Source organism: Heptranchias perlo, chromosome 14, assembly GCF_035084215.1.
Source record: "Heptranchias perlo isolate sHepPer1 chromosome 14, sHepPer1.hap1, whole genome shotgun sequence".
Taxonomy (NCBI): Eukaryota; Metazoa; Chordata; class Chondrichthyes; order Hexanchiformes; family Hexanchidae; genus Heptranchias; species Heptranchias perlo.
In genome coordinates, this window is record NC_090338.1 from 2,851,849 (window position 1) to 2,876,224 (window position 24,376).

Sequence of the window (24,376 nt, forward strand, 5' to 3'; positions counted from 1 at the left end):
GAGCGCCGCACTGTCGGAGGGTCAGTACTGAGGGAGCGCCGCACTGTCGGAGGGTCATTACCGAGCGAGCGCCGCACCGTCGGAGGGTCAGTGCTGAGGGAACGCCGCACTGTCGGAGGTTCTGTCTTTCGGATGAGACATTAAACCGAGGCCCCGTCTACCCTCTCAGGTGAATGTAAAAAATCCCACTGCCACTATTTTGAAGAAGAGCCGGGGGAGTTCTCCCCAGTGTCCTGGGGCCAATATTTAAACCGAGGCCCCGTCTGCCCTCTCAGGATGTGTTGTGCTCGGACTGTCACAATCGCTGTTTCGTTGACCTGTTCGATGTGTTTCCTCCCCCGGGGCCCCTTCCCCTCTTCCCCCTCCCCCCAGGGCTCATCCTCCCGAAACTACGGGATTGCTGAAGGTGGGTCGGTCACTTGGTGCTGACCAATCACACGTAGCCCTGCCCTGTCATCACGTGATGTAAATAAAAGTGTGTTATTATATGCAGGGTCCGCTCTGTACACGTTCCAGATGTGCACCAGCCTGCTAATGTCTTTAAGATCACAGAAGGGTTTGATAGGGTAGACGTAGAGAAGATGTTTCCACTTGTGGGGGAGACCAAAATTAGAGGTCATAAATATAAAATAGTCATTAATAAATCCAATAGGGAATTCAGGAGAAACTTCTTTACCCAGAGAGTGGTGAGAATGTGGAACTCGCTCCCACAAGGAGTGGTTGAGGTGAATAGTGTAGATGCTTTTAAGGGGAAGCTGGATAAACACATGAGGGAGAAAGGACTAGAAGGATATGCTGATAGGGTGAGATGAAGTAGGGAGGGAGGAGGCTCGTGTGGAGCATAAACACCAGCATGGACCAGTTGGGCCGAATGGCCTGTTTCTGTGCTGTACATTCTATGTAATTCTTTGACTCCCTCCTTGTCCCATACTGCCCAGCTCTTGGACGGATCCTCTGTGTGAGACTGTGAGTTGGGCCCACGTTCCCGATTCTCAGCTTGTACTAAAATCAAACAATGTGAAGCACAGAGCAGTGGCCTACAGCTGAGGCCGGCCAGTGACGGTGGAATTGTTTTTCACCAGTAGTGTGATTCGGGCTCGGAGCAAGTCTTGCCTGAAAGGGCGGTGGAAGCAGATTCAATAATAGCTTTCAAAAGGGAATTGGATAAATACTTGAAGGGGAAAAATTTGCAGGGCTACGGGGAAAGAGCAGGGGAGTGGGACTAATTGGATAGATCTTTCAAAGAGCCGGCACAGGCACGATGGGCTGAACGGCCTCCTGCTGTGCTGTATGAGTCTATGAATTTTGAGATCGGAACCCAGTGTGAATCAACACCCGTCTGACATGGTCCTGACAAGTTGAGGAGGCTTGGTGAAGTTTTAATCTTTCACCAGATGCCAGCCCATGGGGTGAGTGACTCACCTCCTGACTCCCCAAAGCCTTTCCACCATCTACAAGGCACAAGTCAGGAGTGTGATGGAATACTCTCCACTTGCCTGGATGAGTGCAGCTCCAACAACACTCAAGAAGCTCGACACCATCCAGGACAAAGCAGCCCGCTTGATTGGCACCCCATCCACCACCCTAAACATTCACTCCCTTCACCACCGGCGCACTGTGGCTGCAGTGTGCACCATCCACAGGATGCACTGCAGCAACTCGCCAAGGCTTCTTCGACAGCACCTCCCAGACCCGCGACCTCTACCACCTAGAAGGACAAGGGCAGCAGGCGCATGGGAACAACACCACCTGCACGTTCCCCTCCAAGTCACACACCATCCCGACTTGGAAATATATCGCCGTTCCTTCATCGTCACTGGGTCAAAATCCTGGAACTCCCTTCCTAACAGCACTGTGGGAGAACCGTCACCACACGGACTGCAGCGGTTCAAGAAGGCGGCTCACCACCACCTTCTCAAGGGCAATCAGGGATGGGCAATAAATGCCGGCCTCGCCAGCGAAACCCACATCCCGAGATTTAATTTTAAAAAATGGTTTCCATCCCTTCCCTCTCTCCTGTGCAAACGGAAACAGCGCTGTATTGAGGGGCCACTGTGGGCAGGCTAGACCTTCACAGCTTCACTCGCTTGGCCTCTCCCCAACGTGGGGGAAAGACCATAACCGAAATCCTCTGTGCGTGGAACAGCAGCGCTGGTCCCCTGCCCAGCTGTGGCTCAGTGGGCAGAAGGTCGCGGGTTCAAGCCCCACTCCGGAGCTTTGAGCCCATAATCCAGGCTATGCTCCCTGTGCCAGTACTGAGGGGGTGCTGCACTGTCAGAGGTGCCGTCTTTCGGATAAAACGTTAAACCGAAGCCCTGTCTGCCCTCCCACGGCCACTATTTTGAAGAAGAGCGGGGGAGTTCTCCCCGGTGTCCTGGGCCTATATTTATCCCTCAATCAGCATCACTACTGATTATCTGGTCATTATCACATTGCTGTTTGTGGGATCTTGCTGTGTGCAAATTGGTTGCCGTATTTCCTATGTTACAACAGTGTCTACACTTCAAAGATACTTCAATGGCTCTGAAGCGCTTTGGGACATCCAGAGGTTGTGAAAGATGCTATATAAATGCAAGTTTAACGAGCCATTTGTCCCTTGATGCTCTCTGCTCCCACCCTATTCCACCAATCGGGACGCTGTGACCTCCCCGTAAGTCCACCTCCCGTTGGCTTCATTTCCTGAATCGTTAACGGCCAAATCATCAAATCGCAGAACAAAGCAGAGAGCTGCAGCACTGCCTAACACCACCAGAGGGGGCAGGAGACCTGTACCTGTGTGGGCCGCACAAACCCACCTCAGAGAGAGGAGATCGGACCCCCGGGGGTGGGCAACGTGGCAACAAGTCCCTGCAGATCGGGGATACCCCCCCCCCCCCCATTCCCTCCCCCTCCCGCGCTAAACTGGGGCTCAGCACAGATTCCAGAGTTCTGGGCCAGGCAGAGAATCTATTCCCCAGATGACCATCCTCTTTTGCCTCTGTTGAGGGTCTCCCTGTTGAGGGTCTCCCTGTTGAGGGTCTCTCTGTTGAGGGTCTCTCTGTTGAGGGTCTCTCTGTTGAGGGTCTCTCTGTTGAGGGTCTCCCTGTTGAGGGTCTCCCTGTTGGTGGAGCCCCAGTGTTGCCAGTGCTGGACTCGGAGGAGCAGAAGTTCCAGCTTCCTTGGGTCCTGTGTGCAGACGAAGTAAAGGGAGGGCGCAGTCTCGGTCAGGGCTCTCCCTGTCGGGCTCAGTGTTCGAGGAGTTGTGCCGAGATTGTGCTTGTGATCGATCCTGGCCCTCGGGGTGGATTATAATATTCTTCCCGCCACTCCAGGCCGGGTCTAATGATGAATGTCTGTCTCAGGCCCTGTCTGAAACAGGAGCTGGGACCTGGAAAGGAACAGAGAGTAGCACTCACTCAATGTAAGTGACACAATCACACACACAAAGTGATAGTGACTCACAGAGTGCTAGTGACACATTCACACACACAGTGACACATTCACACACACAGTGACACATTCACACAGACATAGTGACAGTGTCACCAACAAAGTGATAGTGACTCACAGAGTGGTAGTGACACATTCACACTCAGTGATAGTGACCCACACAGTGATAGTGACACATTCACACAGACATAGTGACAGTGTCACACACACAGTGATGCACAGAGATAGTGATACAGTGATATTGACACACATAGTAATAGCAATGCACATAGCAATAGTGACACATGCACAGTGGTAGTGACACACCCAGTGATGGTGACATGCCCAATGATGGTGACACATACACAGTAATAGTGACACTTATACACAATGATAGTGACACACCCAGTGATGGTGACACGCACACAGTAATAGTGACACTTATACACAATGATAGTGACACACCCAGTGATGGTGACACGCACACAGTAATAGTGACACTTACACACAATGATAGTGACACATTCATGCACACACAGTGCTAGTGATGCACACACAGAGTGACAACACACAGAGTGACACTTGTGTACGGTCCAGTCCCCTGTTCTGCACATTGTTACTGTTTGGACGACGGACTTACTGTACATTCTGTACAGTTCAAAGGTCAGCAATATAACCATATTCTCGGGCTGTACAAGTTATTCTTTCCCCCAATGGTGCTGACTCCTCACTGGGGGACAGGATCCCGGGCATCGACCGCTCTCTGCCAATACACCCAGGCATAGCTCAGAGGGTGAGTGTTGATACAATATCCAAACTCAGAGGGACATCAGTCCCGAACCTGGCCTGACCTCACCCGATGCCCAATCACCGGGATTGTCCAGCACCAGATCACTGGGTGGTCGGGAGCAGAAACCGGGCTCATTTCCCCCTCCCCCCCGCTCAAGGGCACTGAGGGCAACTGGGGAAAGAGCCTGGGTCACCTGGACAGCGCATCGATCCCTGAGCCCAAAGGGTGTTAAACCACACGCATTTACACATTTACACAATTACATATTTACACAATTACAGTTAGCAGCAAACGTGAAGATTTACAATAGCTCCACTCGTGGGAATATGAGAAAGAGGAAGACAGAGAATGAGGAGTGATAGAGAGAAAGAGGGAGAGACGGAGGCAAAGAGAAAAAGAAGAGCGGCAGAGAGAGAGAAAGAGACGGAGGCAGAAAGAGAGAGAGAAAGGGAGGCAAAGTGAGAGTGAGAGAGACAAAGAGAAGGGGGCTGAGAGAGAAAGAGTCGGAGTCAGAGAGAGAGAGGTTGAGAGCAAGAGAGCGAGGAAGTGAGAAAGAGGCACACACAGACAGGGAGACACACAGAGTGAGCAACACAGAGTGTGTGTGTGAATATTACACTTTGGTTCTAATTTATTACTAATTATTTTGAGTTTCTCAACTAAATTATGTTTTTGAGAACCTACCTGTGCGATGATCGTGACAGAATCAGATTTGGGCAGGATCCGGCACCTAGAATAACACAAAATATGAATCTATGAATTAATTTTTCCCCGTTCTCCCCCGCCCTGAGTCCAGGGGTGTAAGTTACTCTCAGCCTTTCACTGATGCTGCTCTTGAACTGCAATGTGCAGTGTAACAGTACTCTCATAGAAAGGTTACAGCACAGAAGGAGGCCATTCGGCCCTTCGAGCCCATTGTGTGTGCCAATTAGTCCCATTCCCCCTGCTCTTTCCCTGCAGCCCTGCAAATTTTTTCCCTTCAAGTATTTATCCAATTCCCTTTTGAAAGTTATTATTGAATCTGCTTCCACCGCCCTTTCAGGCAGCGCATTCCAGATCATCACAACTCACTGCGTAAAAAAGTTTTTCCTCATCTCGCCTTTGGTTCTTTTGCCAATCACCTTAAATCTATGCCCTCTGGCTCTCGACCCTTCCAGAAATGGGAACAGTTTCTCCTTATTTACTTTATCTAAACCCTTCATGATTTTGAATACTTCTATCAAATCTCCCCTTAACCTTCTCTGTTCTAAGGAGAACAATCCCAGCTTCTCCAGTCTCTCCACATAACTGAAGTCCCTCATCCCTGGAACCATTCTAGTAAATCTCCTCTGCACCCTCTCTAAGGCCTTCACGTCTTTCCTAAAGTGCGGTGCCCAGAATTGGACACAATACTCCAGCTGAGGCCTAACCAGTGTTTTATAAAGGTTCAGCATAACTTCCTTGCTTTTGTACTCTATGCCTCTATTAATAAAGCCCAGGATCCCATATGCTTTTTTAACCACTTTCTCAACCTGTCCTGCCACTTTCAAAGATTTGTGCACATATACCCCCAGATCTCTCTATTCCTGTACTCCCTGCTATAGAGATTCTGAACTAAAATTAGATATGTGGCTCTGACCATGTATATGTACAAATCTAAACTATCAAAGGGGTAACTGGATGATCAGTTGAAGAAGATATTAAAGGTTTTGGGGAGATGAGCAGGGGAATGGGATTAGAGTAGATGGCTCCAATGTGGATCTAGTCCCAGCACTTCGGGCCACATGGACTGTTGTGCTCAAATTTCAGTGGTTCTATGAACTGAGTGTCCAAGTATTTCACATGTCTTGTCGGCTGGTTAATTGTATAAAAGGCTGTACTTCTAAGCAATAAACAGCAGCAATGAGCATCAGTTTAGTATCAATATTAATCTGCTGATACAAGGAGTAGTTGAGGCAAATAGAATAGATACATTTAAGGGGAAGCTGGATAAACACATGAGGGAGAAAGGGATAGAAGGAGATGCTGATAGGGTGAGATGAAGTAGGGAGGGAGGAGGCTCGTGTGGAGCATAAACACCGGGATAGACCTGTTGGGCCGAATGGCCTGTTTCTGTGCTGTAGACTCGATGTAACTCGACCATGAAGAGACCTGCTGAATCAGGCCATGATCTCAGGGGCTGCTCAGCCTGGTGTGGTGCTGGACCGTACTGACCAGTGAGAGTCTGATCCAATACCCCCCCCCGCCCCAGTCTGTCTTGGACCGTACTGACCAGTGAGAGTCTGGTCCAATACCCCCCCCTCCCCCAGTCTGTCTTGGACCGTACTGACCAGTGAGAGTCTGGTCCAATCCCCCCCCCCCCCCCAGTCTGTCTTGGACCGTACTGACCAGTGAGAGTCTGGTCCAATCCTCCCCCAGTCTGTCTTGGACCGTACTGACCAGTGAGAGTCTGGTCCAATCCTCCCCCCCCAGTCTGCCCTGGGTCAGCGAATCTCATCACTGGTCTCAGCACCTTCAGGGGAAAGAATAAGCAAAATACCTTTAAATAACAGAGTGTCAGCCTGTTTTACAAAACAAACCGACATCCCCCTCCTCTCCCCTCATTAATTCCTCACCCCCTGCCCATCCCCCGACTGGGCCCAGCAGAAAAACAGCGTCATTCTGCAATTGCCTGCAAGTGGGAGTGGGAATAGGGACAGGGTGTATCGGTCAGCCTTATTCTAGATCTCGGTCTCTCCTCTGATTTTCCTTCCCAATCTCTTTCCCCCACCCCTCGCTCTCCCATTTTCCATCTCCCAGATCAGGGAAGAATTTGCTTTAAAATTCAGTTCTCGGGATGTGGGTGTCGCTGGCGAGGCCGGCATTTATTGCCCATCCCTAGTTGCCCTGAGAAGGTGGTGCTGGGCCGTCTTCTTTAACCACTGGTAACGGGTTTGATACAAACTGAGTTTCTCGCTGGGCCACTTCAGAGGGCAGTTAAGAGTCAACCACATTGGTGTGGGACTGGAGTCACCTATAGGCCCAGACCGGGTAAGGACGGCAGGTTTCCTTCCCTAAAGGGCATTAATGAACCAGTTGGGTTTTTACGACAATCCGACAGTTTCTCGGTCACTTTTACTGAGACCAGATTTTTATTTCCAGATTTTTAAACTGAATTCAAATTCTTAAACTGCCCACGGTGGGATTTGAACTCACGTTCTCTGGAATATTAGTCCGGTAACAATCACTACACCACCGTCACCCGGCTATGTAACGAGGCAGCACTTTCCTAACACTCTCCACGCCAGAGCTGCCCAAAGGCTGACCCTGTGCAAACACACCACAGGCGGTGACTCACCAAAATCCAGCCCCGGTAAATACACCACAGGCCGGGACTCACCAAAATCCACTCCCGGTAAACACACCACAGGCCGGGACTCACCAAAATCCACTCCCGGTAAATACACCACAGGCCGGGACTCACCAAAATCCACTCCCGGTAAACACACCACAGGCGGTGACTCACCAAAATCCACTCCCGGTAAACACACCACAGGCCGGGACTCACCAAAATCCACTCCCGGTAAACACACCACAGGCCGGGACTCACCAAAATCCACTCCCGGTAAACACACCACAGGCCGGGACTCACCAAAATCCACTCCCGGTAAACACACCACAGGCCGGGACTCACCAAAATCCACTCCCGGTAAACACACCACAGGCCATGACTCACCAAAATCCAGCCCCGGTAAACACACCACAGGCCGGGACTCACCAAAATCCACTCCCGGTAAACACACCACAGGCCGGGACTCACCAAAATCCACTCCCGGTAAACACACCACAGGCCATGACTCACCAAAATCCAGCCCCGGTAAACACACCACAGGCCGGGACTCACCAAAATCCACTCCCGGTATACACACCACAGGCCGGGACTCACCAAAATCCACTCCCGGTAAACACACCACAGGCCGGGACTCACCAAAATCCAGCCCCGGTAAACACACCACAGGCCGTGACTCACCGGAATCCACTCCCACTAAATACACACACCATTGACAAACCTATTACATATTTTTGAGGAGGTAACGAGCAGGGTAGATAAAGGGGAACCAGTGGATGTCGTATATTTGGATTTTCAAACGGAATTCAATAAGGTGCCACATAAAAGGTTATTTCAACGGCATTACCATCGCCGAATCCCCCACCATCAACATCCTGGGGGTCACCATTGACCAGAAACTTAACTGGACCAGCCATATAAATACTGTGGCTACAAGAGCAGGTCAGAGGCTGGGTATTCTGCGGCGAGTGACTCACCTCCTGACTCCCCAAAGCCTTTCCACCATCTACAAGGCACAAGTCAGGAGTGTGATGGAATACTCTCCACTTGCACAAAGCAACCCGCTTGATTGGCACCCCATCCACCACCCTAAACATTCACTCCCTTCACCACTGGCGCACTGTGGCTGCAGTGTGTACCATCCACAGGATGCACTGCAGCAACTTGCCAAGGCTTCTTCGACAGCACCTCCCAAACCCGCGACCTCTACCACCTAGAAGGACAAGGGCAGCAGGCACATGGGAACAACACCACCTGCACGTTCCCCTCCAAGTCACACACCATCCCGACTTGGAAATATATCGCCGTTCCTTCATCGTCGCTGGGTCAAAATCCTGGAACTCCCTTCCTAACAGCACTGTGGGAGAACCTTCACCACACGGACTGCAGCGGTTCAAGAAGGCGGCTCACCACCACCTTCTCAAGGGCAATTAGGGATGGGCAATAAATGCCGGCCTCGCCAGCGACGCCCACATCCCATGAACGAATAAAAAAAAACACAAGATGGGGCTCGTGGGGTTGGGGGTAATATATTACCCTGGATCGAGGATTGGTTAACGGACAGAAAACAGAGAGTGGGGATGAACGGGTCATTCTCGGGTTGTCAGGCTGTAACTAGTGGGGTGCCGCAAGGATCAGTGCTTGGGCCTCAGCTATTTACAATCTATATTAATGACTTGGATGAAGGGACCGAGTGTAAAGTATCCAAGTTTGCTGACGATACAAAGCTAGGTGGGAAAGTAAGCTGTGAGGAGGACACAAAGAGTCCGCAAAGGGATATAGACAGGTTAAGTGAATGGGCAAGAAGGGGGCAGATGGAGTATAATGTGGGGAAATGTGAGGTTATTCACTTTGGTGGGAAGAATAGAAAAACAGAATATTTTTTAAATGGTTTGAAACTATTAAATGTTGGTGTTGAGAGAGACTTGGGTGTCCTTGTACAGGAAACACAGAAAGTTAACATGCAGGTACAGCAAACAATTAGGAAAGCAAATGGCATATTGGCTTTTATTGCAAGGGGGTTGGAGTACAAGAGTAAGGAAGTCTTACTACAATTGTACAGGGCTTTGGTGAGACCTCACCTGGAGTACTGTGTACAGTTTTGGTCTCCTTATCTAAGGAAGGATATACTTGCCTTAGAGGCGGTGCAATGAAGGTTCATTAGATTGATTCCTGGGATGAGAGGGTTGTCCTATGAGGAGAGATTGAGTAGGATGGGCCTATACTCTCTGGAGTTTAGAAGAATGAGAGGTGATCTCATTGAAATATATAAGATTCCGAGGGGGCTTGACAGGGTAGATGCTGAGAGGTTATTTCTCCTGGCTGGAGAGTCTAGAACTAGGGGACATAGTCTCAGGATAAGGGGTCGGCCATTTAAGACTGAGATTAGGAGGAATTTCTTCACTCAGAGGATTGTAAATCTTTGGAATTCTCTACCCCAGAGGGCTGTGGACGCTGAGTCATTGAGTATATTCAAGACTGAGATCGATAGATTTTTGGACTCTAGGGGAATCAAGGGATATGGGGATCGGGCAGGAAAGTGGAGTCGAGGTCAAAGATCAGCCGTGATCTGATTGAATGGCGGAGCAGCCTCGAGGGGCTGAATGGCCTCCTCCTGCTCCTATTTCTTATGTTCTTACCACAGCCCGTGACTCACCGAAATTCACTCTCAGTAAACACACCACAGCCCGTGATTCACCGAAATCCACTCTCAGTAAACACACCTGCCCCGGCCTCACCGGATCCGACCCCCCAGTCGCTGCGGTTTCACTGCAGTTCACGGGTTTGTCCCAGTCCGTCTCTGTCTCTGTCTCTGTCCTGACGGAGTCACCACGGGCACACACTTCAATCGCGGGTAACGTGTACAGCTCCTGCACTCCTCGACTTTTCTCAACGTGAGTGACACGAAACCTGGAGAGAGAAATAAACAACTGGCCGTAACCATGTGGAGTTACATCCCAGCTCAGTCAGTGAGGGACCAGCCCTGAATCCCAGCTCAGTCAGTGAGGGACCAGCCCTGAATCCCAGCTCAGTCAGTGAGAGACCAGCCCTGAATCCCAGCTCAGTCAGTGAGAGACCAGCCCTGAATCCCAGCTCAGTCAGTGAGAGACCAGCCCTGAATCTCAGCTCAGCCAATATCCCACAGTCAGGCCACGAGTGGCGGCCTAGACCCAGGTGGAAGAGCAAACCTGCTGAGGGGCAGAGGTGAGCGTGTTGTGGGGTATCGAGTGGCCTCGAGGTTTGTTCCCAGTACGATTGCTGAGAAAGGATTTCCCATCCTGGCCCCACTTTCTCTGTGGGAAAGCACTCTGGAGCGAGATGTTAAAAAAGCAGATGGGAACCTGGGCTTTATTAATAGAGGCACAGAGTACAAAATCAAGGAAATTATTCTGAACCTTAATAAATCACTGATTCGGCCATAACTGGAGTTTTGTGTTCAATTCTGGGCACCGCACTTTAGGAAGGATGCTCAGGACTTAGAGAGGGTACAGAGGAGATTTACGAGAATGGTTCCAGGGATGAGGGATTTCAGTTATGTGGAGAGACTGGAGAAGCTGGGATTGTTTTCCTTAGAGCAGAGAAGGTTAAGGGGAGATTTAATAGAGGTGTTCAAAATCATGACCAGTTTTGAGAGAGTAAATAAGGAGAAACTGTTTCCAGTGGCAGGAGGGTCGGTAACCAGAGGACACGGATTTAAGATAATTTGCCAAAAATCCAGGCAAGAGTAGGCCATTCGGCCCTTCAGGCCTGCTCTGTCATTCAAAATGATCATGGCTGATCGTCTAACTCAGTACCCTGTTCCCGCTTTTTCCCCATATCCCTTGATCCCTTTAGCATTAAGAAATATATCTATCTCCTTCTTGAATACATCTAATGACTTGGCCTCCACTGCCTTCTGTAGTAGAGAATTCCACAGGTTCACCACCCTCTGAGTGAAGAAATTTCTCCTCATCTCGGTTCTCGGGCGAGATGAGGAAACATTTTTTTTTACACAGCGAGTTGTTCTGATCTGGAATGCGCTGCCTGAAAGGGCGGTGGAAGCAGATTCAATAATAACTTTCAAAAGGGGAATTGAATAAATACTTGCAGGGAAAAATTTGCAGGGCTGCGGGGAAAGAGCAGGGGAATGGGACTGATTGGATAGCTCTGTCAAAGAGCCGGCACAGGCACGATGGGCCGAATGGCCTTCTCCTGTGCTGTACGATTCTATGAATCTATGGAGTCACAAAGGACCAGGAACCCTGATCAGCTGATATTCAGGTTCCTTCAATATTAATCTGAACACCAACAAACTCCCTTCCTAACAGCACTGTGGGAGAACCGTCACCACACGGACTGCAGCGGTTCAAGAAGGCGGCTCACCACCACCTTCTCAAGGGCAATTAGGGATGGGCAATAAATGCCGGCCTCGCCAGCGACGCCCACATCCCCTGAACGAATAAAAAAAAAACTATCCCCAAACTGGAAAACGATTAGTTTGAAGCCGCGTTTACTGTACCTGCCAATCGATAAGACGGTGACCTCCACCCCCTGACCCCTGCCCTTCACCTCTCTCGCCCGTCTGTGTACGTGAAGTGAGGCTCTCTTCCTCCGCTGGTTACAGTGCAGACAGGCTGACCGGGCTCCTGCAGCAGCTCCAGAGTGCACAGTGTGGTGATGAGGGACCAGAGCAGGGGATTTTGTCACAATCTGTTGAGGGAACAGCGGCCTGGAAGTAAAGAATAAAAATCAGCACGGGTTAGATACAAAGAAAAGCTCCCTCTACACTGTCCCATCAAACACTCCCAGGGCAGGTACAGGGTTAGATACAGAGTAAAGCTCCCTCTACACTGTCCCATCAAACACTCCCAGGGCAGGTACAGGGTTAGATACAGAGTAAAGCTCCCTCTACACCGTCCCATCAAACACTCCCAGGGCAGGTACAGGGTTAGATACAGAGTAAAGCTCCCTCTACACTGTCCCATCAAACACTCCCAGGGCAGGTACAGGGTTAGATACAGAGTAAAGCTCCCTCTACACTGTCCCATCAAACACTCCCAGGGCAGGTACAGGGTTAGATACAGAGTAAAGCTCCCTCTACACCGTCCCATCAAACACTCCCAGGGCAGGTACAGCACGGGTTAGATACAGAGTAAAGCTCCCTCTACACTGTCCCATCAAACACTCCCAGGGCAGGTACAGGGTTAGATACAGAGTAAAGCTCTCTCTACACTGTCCCATCAAACACTCCCAGGGCAGGTACAGGGTTAGATACAGAGTAAAGCTCCCTCTACACTGTCCCATCAAACACTCCCAGGGCAGGTACAGGGTTAGATACAGAGTAAAGCTCCCTCTACACTGTCCCGTCAAACACTCCCAGGGCAGGTACAGGGTTAGATACAGAGTAAAGCTCCCTCTACACTGTCCCATCAAACACTCCCAGGGCAGGTACAGCACGGGTTAGATACAGAGTAAAGCTCCCTCTACACCGTCCCATCAAACACTCCCAGGGCAGGTACAGGGTTAGATACAGAGTAAAGCTCCCTCTACACCGTCCCATCAAACACTCCCAGGGCAGGTACAGGGTTAGATACAGAGTAAAGCTCCCTCTACACTGTCCCATCAAACACTCCCAGGGCAGGTACAGGGTTAGATACAGAGTAAAGCTCCCTCTACACTGTCCCATCAAACACTCCCAGGGCAGGTACAGGGTTAGATACAGAGTAAAGCTCCCTCTACACTGTCCCATCAAACACTCCCAGGGCAGGTACAGCACGGGTTAGATACAGAGTAAAGCTCCCTCTACACTGTCCCATCAAACACTCCCAGGGCAGGTACAGCACAGGTTAGATAGAACGAAGAGCTTGTATTTATTTAGCGCCTTTCATGACCTCAGCATGTCCCAAAGAGCTTCACAGCCAATGAAATATTTTTGGAGTGTAGTCACTGTTGTAATGTAGGAAACACAGCCAATTTCCTCACAGCAAGATCCCACAAACAGCAATGTGATAACGATCAGATAATCTGTTTTTCGTGATGTTGGTTGAGGGATAGATTTTGGGCAGGACAACGGGGAGAACTCCCCCGATCTACTTCAAATACTGTCCATGGGATGTTTTACACCCACCTGAGAGGCAAACAGGGCCTCGATTTAATGTCTGTAAAGACAGCACCTCCGACAGTGCAGCACTCCCTCAGTACTGACCCTCCGACAGTGCAGCACTCCCTCAGTACTGACCCTCCGACAGTGCAGCACTCCCTCAGGACTGACCCTCCGACAGTGCAGCACTCCCTCAGTACTGACCCTCCGACAGTGCAGCGCTCCCTCAGTACTGACCCTCCGACAGTGCAGCGCTCCCTCAGTACTGACCCTCCGACAGTGCAGCACTCCCTCAGTACTGACCCTCCGACAGTGCAGCGCTCCCTCAGTACTGACCCTCCGACAGTGCAGCGCTCCCTCAGTACTGACCCTCCGACAGTACAGCACTCCCTCAGTACTGACCCTCCGACAGTGCAGCGCTCCCTCAGTACTGACCCTCCGACAGTGCAGCGCTCCCTCAGTACCGACCCTCCGACAGTGCAGCTCTCCCTCAGTACTGACCCTCCGACAGTGCAGCGCTCCCTCAGTACTGACCCTCCGACAGTGCAGCGCTCCCTCAGTACCGACCCTCCGACAGTGCAGCACTCCCTCAGTACTGACCATCCGACAGTGCTGCGCTCCCTCAGTACTGACCGTCCGACAGTGCAGCACTCCCTCAGTACCGACCCTCCGACAGTGCAGCACTCCCTCGGTACTGAGCCTCTGACAGTGCAGCACTCCTTCAGTACCGACCCTCCGACAGTGCAACGCTCCCTCAGTACTGACCCTCCGACAGTGCAGCGCTCCCTCAGTACTGACTATCCGACAGTGCTGCGCTCCCTCAGTACTGACCGTCCGACAGTGCAGCACTCCCTCAGTACCGACCCTCCGACAGTGCAGCACTCCCTCGGTACTGAGCCTCTGACAGTGCAGCACTCCTTCAGTACTGACCCTCCGACAGTGCAACGCTCCCTCAGTACTGACCCTCCGACAGTGCAACGCTCCCTCAGTACTGACCCTCCGACAGTGCAGCGCTCCCTCGGTACTCACTCTCCGACAGTGCAGCGATCCCTCAGTACTGACCCTCCGACAGTGCAGCACTCCCTCGGTACTGACCCTCCGACAGTGCAGCACTCCCTCGGTACTGACCCTCCGACAGTGCAGCGCTCCCTCAGTACTGACCCTCCGACAGTGCAGCACTCCCTCGGTACTGACCCTCCGACAGTGCAGCGCTCCCTCAGTACTGACATTCCGACAGTGCAGCACTCCCTCGGTACTGACCCTCCGACAGTGCAGCGCTCCCTCAGGACTGACCCTCCGACAGTGCAACGCTCCCTCAGGGCTGACCCTCCGACAGTGCAGCGCTCCCTCGATACTCACTCTCCGACAGTGCAGCACTCCCTCAGTACTGACCCTCCGACAGTGCAGCACTCCCTCGGTACTGACCCTCTGACAGTGCAGCGCTCCCTCAGTACTGACCCTCCGACAGTGCAGCGCTCCCTCAGCACTGACCCTCCGACAGTGCAGCGCTCCCTCAGTACTGACCCTCCGACAGTGCAGCACTCCCTCAGTACTGACCCTCCGACAGTGCAGCGCTCCCTCAGTACTGACCCTCCGACAGTGCAGCGCTCCCTCAGCACTGACCCTCCGACAGTGCAGCGCTCCCTCAGTACTGACCCTCCGACAGTGCAGCGCTCCCTCAGTACTGACCCTCCGACAGTGCAGCGCTCCCTCAGCACTGACCCTCCGACAGTGCAGCGCTCCCTCAGTACTGACCCTCCGACAGTGCAGCGCTCCCTCCGCACTGACCCTCTGACAGTGCAGCGCTCCCTCAGCACTGACCCCCCGACAGTGCAGCGCTCCCTCAGTACTGACCCTCCGACAGTGCAGCGCTCCCTCAGTACTGACCCTCCGACAGTGCAGCACTCCCTCCGCACTGACCCTCTGACAGTGCAGCGCTCTGTCAGTACTGACCCTCCGACAGTGCAGCGCTCCCTCAGTACTGACCCTCCGACAGTACAGCACTCCCTCAGTACTGCCCTTCCGACAGTGCAGCGCTCCCTCAGTACCGACCCTCCGACAGTACAGCACTCCCTCAGTACTGACCCTCCGACAGTGCAGCGCTCCCTCAGTACTGACCCTCCGACAGTACAGCACTCCCTCAGTTCTGACCCTCCGACAGTGCAGCGCTCCCTCGGTACTCACTCTCCGACAGTGCAGCACTCCCTCAGTACTGACCCTCCGACAGTGCAGCACTCCCTCAGTACTGACCCTCCGACAGTGCAGCGCTCCCTCGGTACTGACCTTCCGACAGTGCAGCACTCCCTCAGTACTGACCCTCTGACAGTGCAGCACTCCCTCAGTACTGACCCTCCGACGGTGCAGCACTCCCTCAGTACTGACCCTCCGACAGTGCAGCACTGCCTCAGTACTGACCCTCTGACAGTGCAGCCCTCCCTCAGTACTGACCCTCCGACAGTGCAGCGCTCCCTCAGTACTGACCCTCCGACAGTACAGCACTCCCTCAGTACTGCCCTTCCGACAGTGCAGCGCTCCCTCAGTACCGACCCTCCGACAGTACAGCACTCCCTCAGTACTGACCGTCCGACAGTGCTGCGCTCCCTCAGTACTGACCCTCCGACAGTACAGCACTCCCTCAGTACCGACCCTCCGACAGTACAGCGCTCCCTCGGTACTGACTCTCCGACAGTGCAGCACTCCCTCGGTACTGACCCTCCGACAGTGCAGCGCTCCCTCAGTACTGACCCTCCGACAGTGCAACGCTCCCTCAGTTCTGACCCTCCGACAGTGCAGCGCTCCCTCGGTACTCACTCTCCGACAGTGCAGCACTCCCTCAGTACTGACCCTCCGACAGTGCAGCACTCCCTCAGTACTGACCCTCCGACAGTGCAGCGCTCCCTCGGTACTGACCTTCCGACAGTGCAGCACTCCCTCAGTACTGACCCTCTGACAGTGCAGCACTCCCTCAGTACTGACCCTCCGACAGTGCAGCGCTCCCTCAGTACTGACCCTCCGACAGTGCAACGCTCCCTCAGTTCTGACCCTCCGACAGTGCAGCGCTCCCTCGGTACTCACTCTCCGACAGTGCAGCACTCCCTCAGTACTGACCCTCCGACAGTGCAGCACTCCCTCAGTACTGACCCTCCGACAGTGCAGCACTCCCTCAGTACTGACCCTCTGACAGTGCAGCACTCCCTCAGTACTGACCCTCCGACAGTGCAGCGCTCCCTCGGTACTGACCTTCCAACAGTGCAGCACTCCCTCAGTACTGACCCTCTGACAGTGCAGCACTCCCTCAGTACTGACCCTCTGACAGTGCAGCACTCCCTCAGTACTGACCCTCCGACGGTGCAGCACTCCCTCAGTACTGACCCTCCGACAGTGCAGCACTGCCTCAGTACTGACCCTCTGACAGTGCAGCACTCCCTCAGTACTGACCCTCCGACAGTGCAGCGCTCCCTCAGTACTGACCCTCCGACAGTACAGCACTCCCTCAGTACTGCCCTTCCGACAGTGCAGCGCTCCCTCAGTACCGACCCTCCGACAGTACAGCACTCCCTCAGTACTGACCGTCCGACAGTGCTGCGCTCCCTCAGTACTGACCCTCCGACAGTACAGCACTCCCTCAGTACCGACCCTCCGACAGTACAGCGCTCCCTCGGTACTGACTCTCCGACAGTGCAGCACTCCCTCGGTACTGAGCCTCTGACAGTGCAGTACTCCCTCGGTACTGACCCTCCGACAGTGCAGCGCTCCCTCAGTACTGACCCTCCGACAGTGCAACGCTCCCTCAGTTCTGACCCTCCGACAGTGCAGCGCTCCCTCGGTACTCACTCTCCGACAGTGCAGCACTCCCTCAGTACTGACCCTCCGACAGTGCAGCACTCCCTCAGTACTGACCCTCCGACAGTGCAGCGCTCCCTCGGTACTGACCTTCCGACAGTGCAGCACTCCCTCAGTACTGACTCTCTGACAGTGCAGCACTCCCTCAGTACTGACCCTCCGACAGTGCAACGCTCCCTCAGTTCTGACCCTCCGACAGTGCAGCGCTCCCTCAGTACTGACCCTCCGACAGTGCAGCGCTCCCTCGGTACTCACTCTCCGACAGTGCAGCACTCCCTCAGTACTGACCCTCCGACAGTGCAGCACTCCCTCGGTACTGACCCTCCGACAGTGCAGCGCTCCCTCAGTACTGACCCTCCGACAGTGCAGCACTCCCTCAGTACTGACCCTCCGACAGTGCAGCGCTCCCTCAGTACTGACCCTCCGACAGTGCAGCGCTCCCTCAGTACTGACCCTCCGACAGTGCAGTGCTCCCTCACTAGTGCACCAGGAGTGTCAGCCTGGATTATGTGCTCAAGTCTCTGGATTGGGATTTGATCTCACGACTTTCTGACTGAGAGGCGAGAACCTCGCTATTACATTTGACACTGAAGCAGAGGCATCTAAATGTCTCTTGATCCTTCAGTGTCCTTCTACAGAAATGTATTTCCCAACTCAATTCTGCTTTCAGTGAAATTTTCCTTGCCTTTTCTTCTCGTTTCTAACTTCCTGATTTTTAATTCATGTCCCTTGGGATATGAACCCTTTCCCACAGTCTTCTCCTTCACAATCTTCTGCACTCTGAAGCCTCAATGGACACACACCTGCAGGCAGCCAAGCAATGAACTCTCAGTCATGAACTAGCCTCTGGGAGGCCTGTGAATGTAGCCTCGGGGCTGATTCTCCAATCCCACCCCGTCAATGGGGCTCAGGCTGGTTACTGAGTGTTTCCCCCTCTCCCCTCCCAGACGCACAGGCACGGTAAGGAACTCAGTATCGGGAAGACAGAGCCAGGTTCCAATTCCAGGCGAGTGAGGTTTCTTCCACATATGTGTCTGCATTCAGGAACTGTAAAATGGGTAATCTTCCACCCTCAAAACGTCAGCTCACCCAAAACTCTGCTGCCCGTGTTCTAACTCACGCCAAGTCCCGTTCACCCATCATCCCCTGTGCTCGCTGACCCACATCGGCTCCCAGTCCGGCAAAGCCTCGATTTTAAAATTCTCATCCTCGTTTTCAAATCCCACCATGGCCTCGTCCCCCTCCCTATCTCTGTCACCTCCTCCAGCCCTACAACCCTCCGAGATCTCTGCGCTCCTCCGATTCTGGCCTCTTGCGCATCCCCGATTTCCATCAGTCCACCATTGGCGGCCGTGCCTTCAACTATCTAGGTCCGAAACTCTGGAATTCTGTCCCTGAACCTCTCTGCCTCCTCCTTTAAGATGCTCCTTAAAACCTACCTCTTCGAACAAACTTTTGGTCAGCTGTCCTAATATCTCCTTATGTGGCTCGGTGTCAAATTTTGTCTGATAATCGCTCCCGTGAAGCGCCTTGGGACGTTTTACTACATTAAAGGCGCTGTATAAATGCAAGCTGTTGTTGTAATCCAGGTGGGTGAGTTACCACTGGGGAGATGAAAGGTTTTATGGTACCTTTCCATAATGTGTACACTGACCAAATTCATTTTTGAGGCAGACACAATGATCACCAATAAAGCCCTTGTGGAGATAACTCACGTTGAGGCTCCTTCTTCCTGCTCACCTTAGTACGGGGCGTTCCACCTCCTCGTGGTCTTTCAGCATCTCCTTCAGTGCCTCCATGTTAGCTGGACAACAGGACAAAGAAAGAGCTTATCACCAAGGTCAAATAATCCCGTAATAATCGGTGGACGTTCCGAAGAATTTTGCTCCGTAATTTGGGAGAATTCCGACTGGCCCTGTTCCACCGTCTCCGTTATAAACCCAGTCGCCTGGGTTGGTCCCCGCTCTGGGCTGGGCTCACTGATCGCAGCTACGGGTATCGTAACAGGCGACAGTTGTTGGCCTCAGCACCCTTGGATTGGCGAAGAAACAATCTCCAAACCCACGACCTCTACCACCTAGAAGGACAAGAGCAGCAGGCGCATGGGAACAACACCACCTGCACGTTCCCCTCCGAGTCACACACCATCCCGACTTGGAAATATATCGCCGTTCCTTCATCGTCGCTGGGTCAAAATCCTGGAACTCCCTCCCTAACAGCACTGTGGGAGAACCTTCACCACACGGACTGCAGCGGTTCAAGAAGGCGGCTCACCACCACCTTCTCGAGGGCAATTAGGGATGGGCAATAAATGCCGGCCTCGCCAGCGACACCCACATCCCATGAACGAATAAAAAAAAACAATCAGTCAGAGCTGCTGCTCTTGATCACTTTCACAGATCGGAAAATCATTTGAGCGACACAGATCCTATATTCCCATCACTGATCCTATATCCCCATCACAGATACATACAAACATACGAATTAAGAGCAGTAGGCCATTCGGCCCCTCAAGCCTGCTATCGACGGAGTCTGGTTTCGACAGAGTCTATAATTGGGAATTTGGTGAGTGAGGGGATTCGGTGCAGTAAGGGGTGAGGTACATTTGATTAGTCAGCAGAGAGGAGCGTACCGAGAGCGGGGAGGGGCGTACCGAGAGCGGGGAGGGGGGGGACCGAGGACGGGGAGGGGGGGACCGAGAGCGGGGAGGGGGGGACCGAGAGCGGGGAGGGGGGGACCGAGGACGGGGGGGGGGGGGACCGAGAGCGGGGAGGGGGGGACCGAGAGCGGGGAGGGGGGGACCGAGGACGGGGAGGGGGGGACCGAGGACGGGGAGGGGGGGACCGAGAGCGGGGAGGGGGGGACCGAGGACGGGGAGGGGGGGACCGAGGACGGGGGGGGGGGGGACCGAGAGCGGGGAGGGGGGGACCGAGGACGGGGGGGGGGGGACCGAGAGCGGGGAGGGGGGGACCGAGAGCGGGGAGGGGGGGACCGAGGACGGGGAGGGGGGGACCGAGGACGGGGAGGGGGGGACCGAGAGCGGGGAGGGGGGGACCGAGGACGGGGAGGGGGGGACCGAGGACGGGGGGGGGGGGACCGAGGACGGGGAGGGGGGGACCGAGAGCGGGGAGGGGGGGACCGAGGACGGGGAGGGGGGGACCGAGGACGGGGAGGGGGGGACCGAGAGCGGGGAGGGGGGGACCGAGAGCTGGGAGGGGGGGACCGAGGACGGGGAGGGGGGGAACCGAGATCGGGGAGGGGGGGACCGAGAGCGGGGAGGGGGGACCGAGGACGGGGAGGGGGGACCTAGAGCGGGGAGGGGGGGACCGAGGACGGGGAGGGGGGGACCGAGGACGGGGAGGGGGGGACCGAGAGCGGGGAGGGGGGGACCGAGGACGGGGGAGGGGGAGGGGGGACCGAGAGCGGGGAGGGGGGACCGAGAGCGGGGAGGGGGGACCGAGGACGGGGAGGGGGGACCGAGGCGGGGAGGGGGGACCGAGAGCGGGGAGGGGGGACGAGAGTGGGGAGGGGGGGACCGAGAGTGGGGAGGGGGGGACCCGAGGGCGGGGAGGGGGGGAGCTGGAGGGGGGGACCGAGAGCGGGGAGGGGGGGACCGAGAGCGGGGAGGGGGGGACCGAGAGCGGGGAGGGGGGACCGAGAGCGGGGAGGGGGGACCGAGAGCGGGGAGGGGGGACCGAGGACGGGAGGGGGGGACCGAGGGCGGGGAGGGGGGGGAACGAGAGCGGGGAGGGGGGACCGAGGACGGGGAGGGGGGGACCGAGGACGGGGAGGGGGGGACCGAGAGCGGGGAGGGGGGACCGAGGACGGGGAGGGGGGGACCGAGGACGGGGAGGGGGGGACCGAGAGCGGGGAGGGGGGGACCGAGAGCGGGGAGGGGGGACCGAGGACGGGAGGGGGGGACCGAGGACGGGGAGGGGGGGACCGAGAGCGGGGAGGGGGGGACCGAGAGCGGGGAGGGGGGGACCGAGGACGGGAGGAGGGGGGACCAGAGGACGGGGAGGGGGGGACCGAGAGCCGGGGAGGGGGGGACCGAGGACGGGGAGGGGGGGGACGAGAGCGGGGAGGGGGGGACGAGGACGGGGAGGGGGGGACCGAGAGCGGGGAGGGGGGGACTGAGGACGGGGAGCGGGGGACCGGAGAGCGGGAGGGGGGGACCGAGGACGGGGAGGGGGGGGACGAGGACGGGGAGGGGGGGACTGAGGACGGGGAGGGGGGACGAGGACGGGAGGGGGGGACCGAGGACGGGGAGGGGGGACCGAGGATGGGGAGGGGGGACTGAGGACGGGGAGGGGGGGGACCGAGAGCGGGGAGGGGGGACCGAGGACGGGGAGGGGGGGGACCCGAGGACGGGGAGGGGGGGGAACGAGAGCGGGGAGGGGGGACCGAGGACGGGTCACAGCAACAACACCAAACTGCAGTGTGAGGTCACAGGTGAGGCAGGTCGGTGGTCGGTGGGAGAATCTCTTCTGTTTTTTTCTTTCTGAGGATTGTGGGCTCAGGAACTTCGAGAATAAAACTAAATTATTTTTTAAAAACTAAACTTAATTTAGTTATTGCAAGTAGTGTTTTTTACTGAATCAAGGTCCCTGGTGTAATTAACATTCTCTAAATGAATAGTAGTTTAAAGGAGTAAACTCCTTAAAGGGAGTAACTAACGAGTTTAATCTAAGGCAAGTCATGGAAGCACAGCTCGCCCCCGTGATCTGCTCCTCCTGCACTATGTGGGAAGTCATGGACACGACCAGTGTCCCCGGTGACCATGTGTACAGGAAGTGTGTCCAGCTGCAGCTACTGGCTAACCGCATTTCGGAGCTGGAGCTGCGGGTGGATTCACTGTGGAGCATCCGCGATGCTGAGATTATCGTGGATAGCACGTTCAGTGAGGTGGTCACACCGCAGGTAAAGATTACGCAGGTAGAAAGGAAATGGGTGACCGCCAGGCAGAGTAAAAGGACTAGGCAGGTAGAGCAGGAGTCCCCTGGGGCCATCTCCCTCTCAAACAGATATTCCGCTTTAGATATTGTTGGGGGAGATGGCTTATCAGGGGAAAGCAGCAAGAGCCAAGACCGGGGCACCACGAGTGACTCAGCTGCACAGGAGGGGAGGAAAAAGAATGGGAGAGCAATAGTGATAGGGGATTCCATCGTAAGGGGAACAGATAGGCGTTTCTGCGGCCGCAGACTTGACTCCAGGATGGTATGTTGCCTCCCTGGTGCTGGGGTCAAGGACGTCACTGAGCGGCTGCAGGACATTCTGGAGGGGGAGGGTGAACAGCCAGAGGTCGTGGTCCATATCGGGACCAAAGACATCGGTAAAAAAAGGGATGAGGTCCTGCAAGCAGAATATAGGGAGTTAGGAAATAAATTAAAAAGCAGGACCTCTAAGGTAGTAATCTCAGGATTACTCCCAGTGCCACGTGCTAGCGAGAGCAGAAATAGGAGAATAGACCAGATGAATGTGTGGCTTGAGAGATGGTGTAGGAGGGAGGGGTTTAAATTCCTGAGGCATTGGGACCGATTCTGGGAAAGGCGGGACCTGTACAAGCTGGACGGGTTGCACCCAAGCAGAACTGGGACCAATATCCTCGCGGGGGCATTTGTTGTTCTGTTGGGGAGGGTTTAAACTAGTATGGCAGGGGATGAGAACCAAAGGGCAGGTATAGATAGGACAAATTCAGACCAGGAAACGGGAAGTAGAAAAGCAGTTAGTGACGTAGTTAGTGACTCAGAAAGGCAAAAGAAGCAAAGGTTAAATAGTGTTCAGCACAGGAATTTGACGGGGTTAAAGGGGATATACTTCAATGCAAGGAGTATTACAAACAAAGCAGATGAGCTAATGGCACAGATAGACACATGGCAGCATGATATCATTACTATAACGGAATCCTGGCTTAAAGAGGGGGACAATTGGCAGCTCAATATCCCTGGATATAGAGTTTTCAGGCAGGATAGAGTGGGTGATAAAAAAGGAGGGGGGTAGCATTATTGGTTAAAGAATCAGTTACAGTTGTGAGAAGGGATGAAATGCTAAATGGATCATCAATCGAGGCCATATGGGTTGAGCTAAGAAATAAAAAAGGGACAGTCACACTACTAGGAGTGTACTATAGACCCCCGAATAGCAAAAGGGAGATAGAAGAACAAATATGTAGGCAAATTTCTGAGTGCAAAATAAGAGGGCAATAATAGTCGGGGACTTCAACTACCCTAACATCAACTGGGATTGAAACAGTGTGAGGGGCACAGAGGGTGCAAAATTCTTGATCGGTGTCCAGGAGAACTTTTTCAGCCAGTACGTGACAAGCCCAACAAGAGGGGATGTAATTCTAGATTTAGTCCTGGGAAATGAAGATGGGCAAGTGGGTGAGGTGACAGTGGGTGACCATATTGGGGATAGTGACCACAATTCAGTTAGTTTTAGCATTATTATGGAAAAGGACAGAGTTAAATCAGGAGTAAACGTTTTAAATTGGGGGAAGGCAAATTTTACAGAACTAAGAGGTGATTTGGCAGAAGTGGACTGGACACAACTACTTGAGGAGAAATCAGTGGCAAGCCAGTGGGAGGCACTAAAAAGTGAAATTCTACGGGTACAATGCAGACACGTCCCCTCAAAGAAAAAGGGTGGCACTGCCAAATCTAGAGCCCCCTGGTTGTCTGGAAGTATACGGGGCAAGATAAAGCAGAAAAAGAAAGCTTATGACTGTCACAGAAAACTAAATACTGCAGAAAGCCAAGAGGAGTATAGAAAGTACAGGGATGATGTAAAAAAGGAAATAAGGAAAGCAAAGAGAGGGCATGAGAAAAATATTAGCCAGTAAGGTTAAAGAAAACCCAAAGATGTTTTATCAGTACATTAAGAACAAGAGGATAGCTAAGGAAAAGGTGGGACCTATCAGGGATGATAAGGGTAACTTGTGTGTAGAAGC

The 24,376-nt window shown here is 54.0% G+C and overlaps 1 protein-coding gene across 1 annotated transcript in view; it reads right to left on the reverse strand.

Annotated features, from left to right (window-relative positions):
* Positions 1-2,930: 2,930 nt before the first annotated feature.
* Positions 2,931-24,376, reverse strand: part of LOC137332254 (RELT-like protein 2) — a 42,843-nt gene continuing 21,397 nt past the window's right edge. Inside the window, exons 3-7 of the mRNA XM_067995952.1 lie at positions 19,168-19,231; positions 12,004-12,213; positions 10,229-10,415; positions 4,883-4,928; positions 2,931-3,367 (exon numbers count right to left, since the gene is read on the reverse strand). Coding sequence (XP_067852053.1) covers positions 4,905-4,928; positions 10,229-10,415; positions 12,004-12,213; positions 19,168-19,231 — 485 coding nt within the window. The 3' untranslated portion in view covers positions 2,931-3,367; positions 4,883-4,904. The remainder of the gene's footprint in view (positions 3,368-4,882; positions 4,929-10,228; positions 10,416-12,003; positions 12,214-19,167; positions 19,232-24,376) is intronic.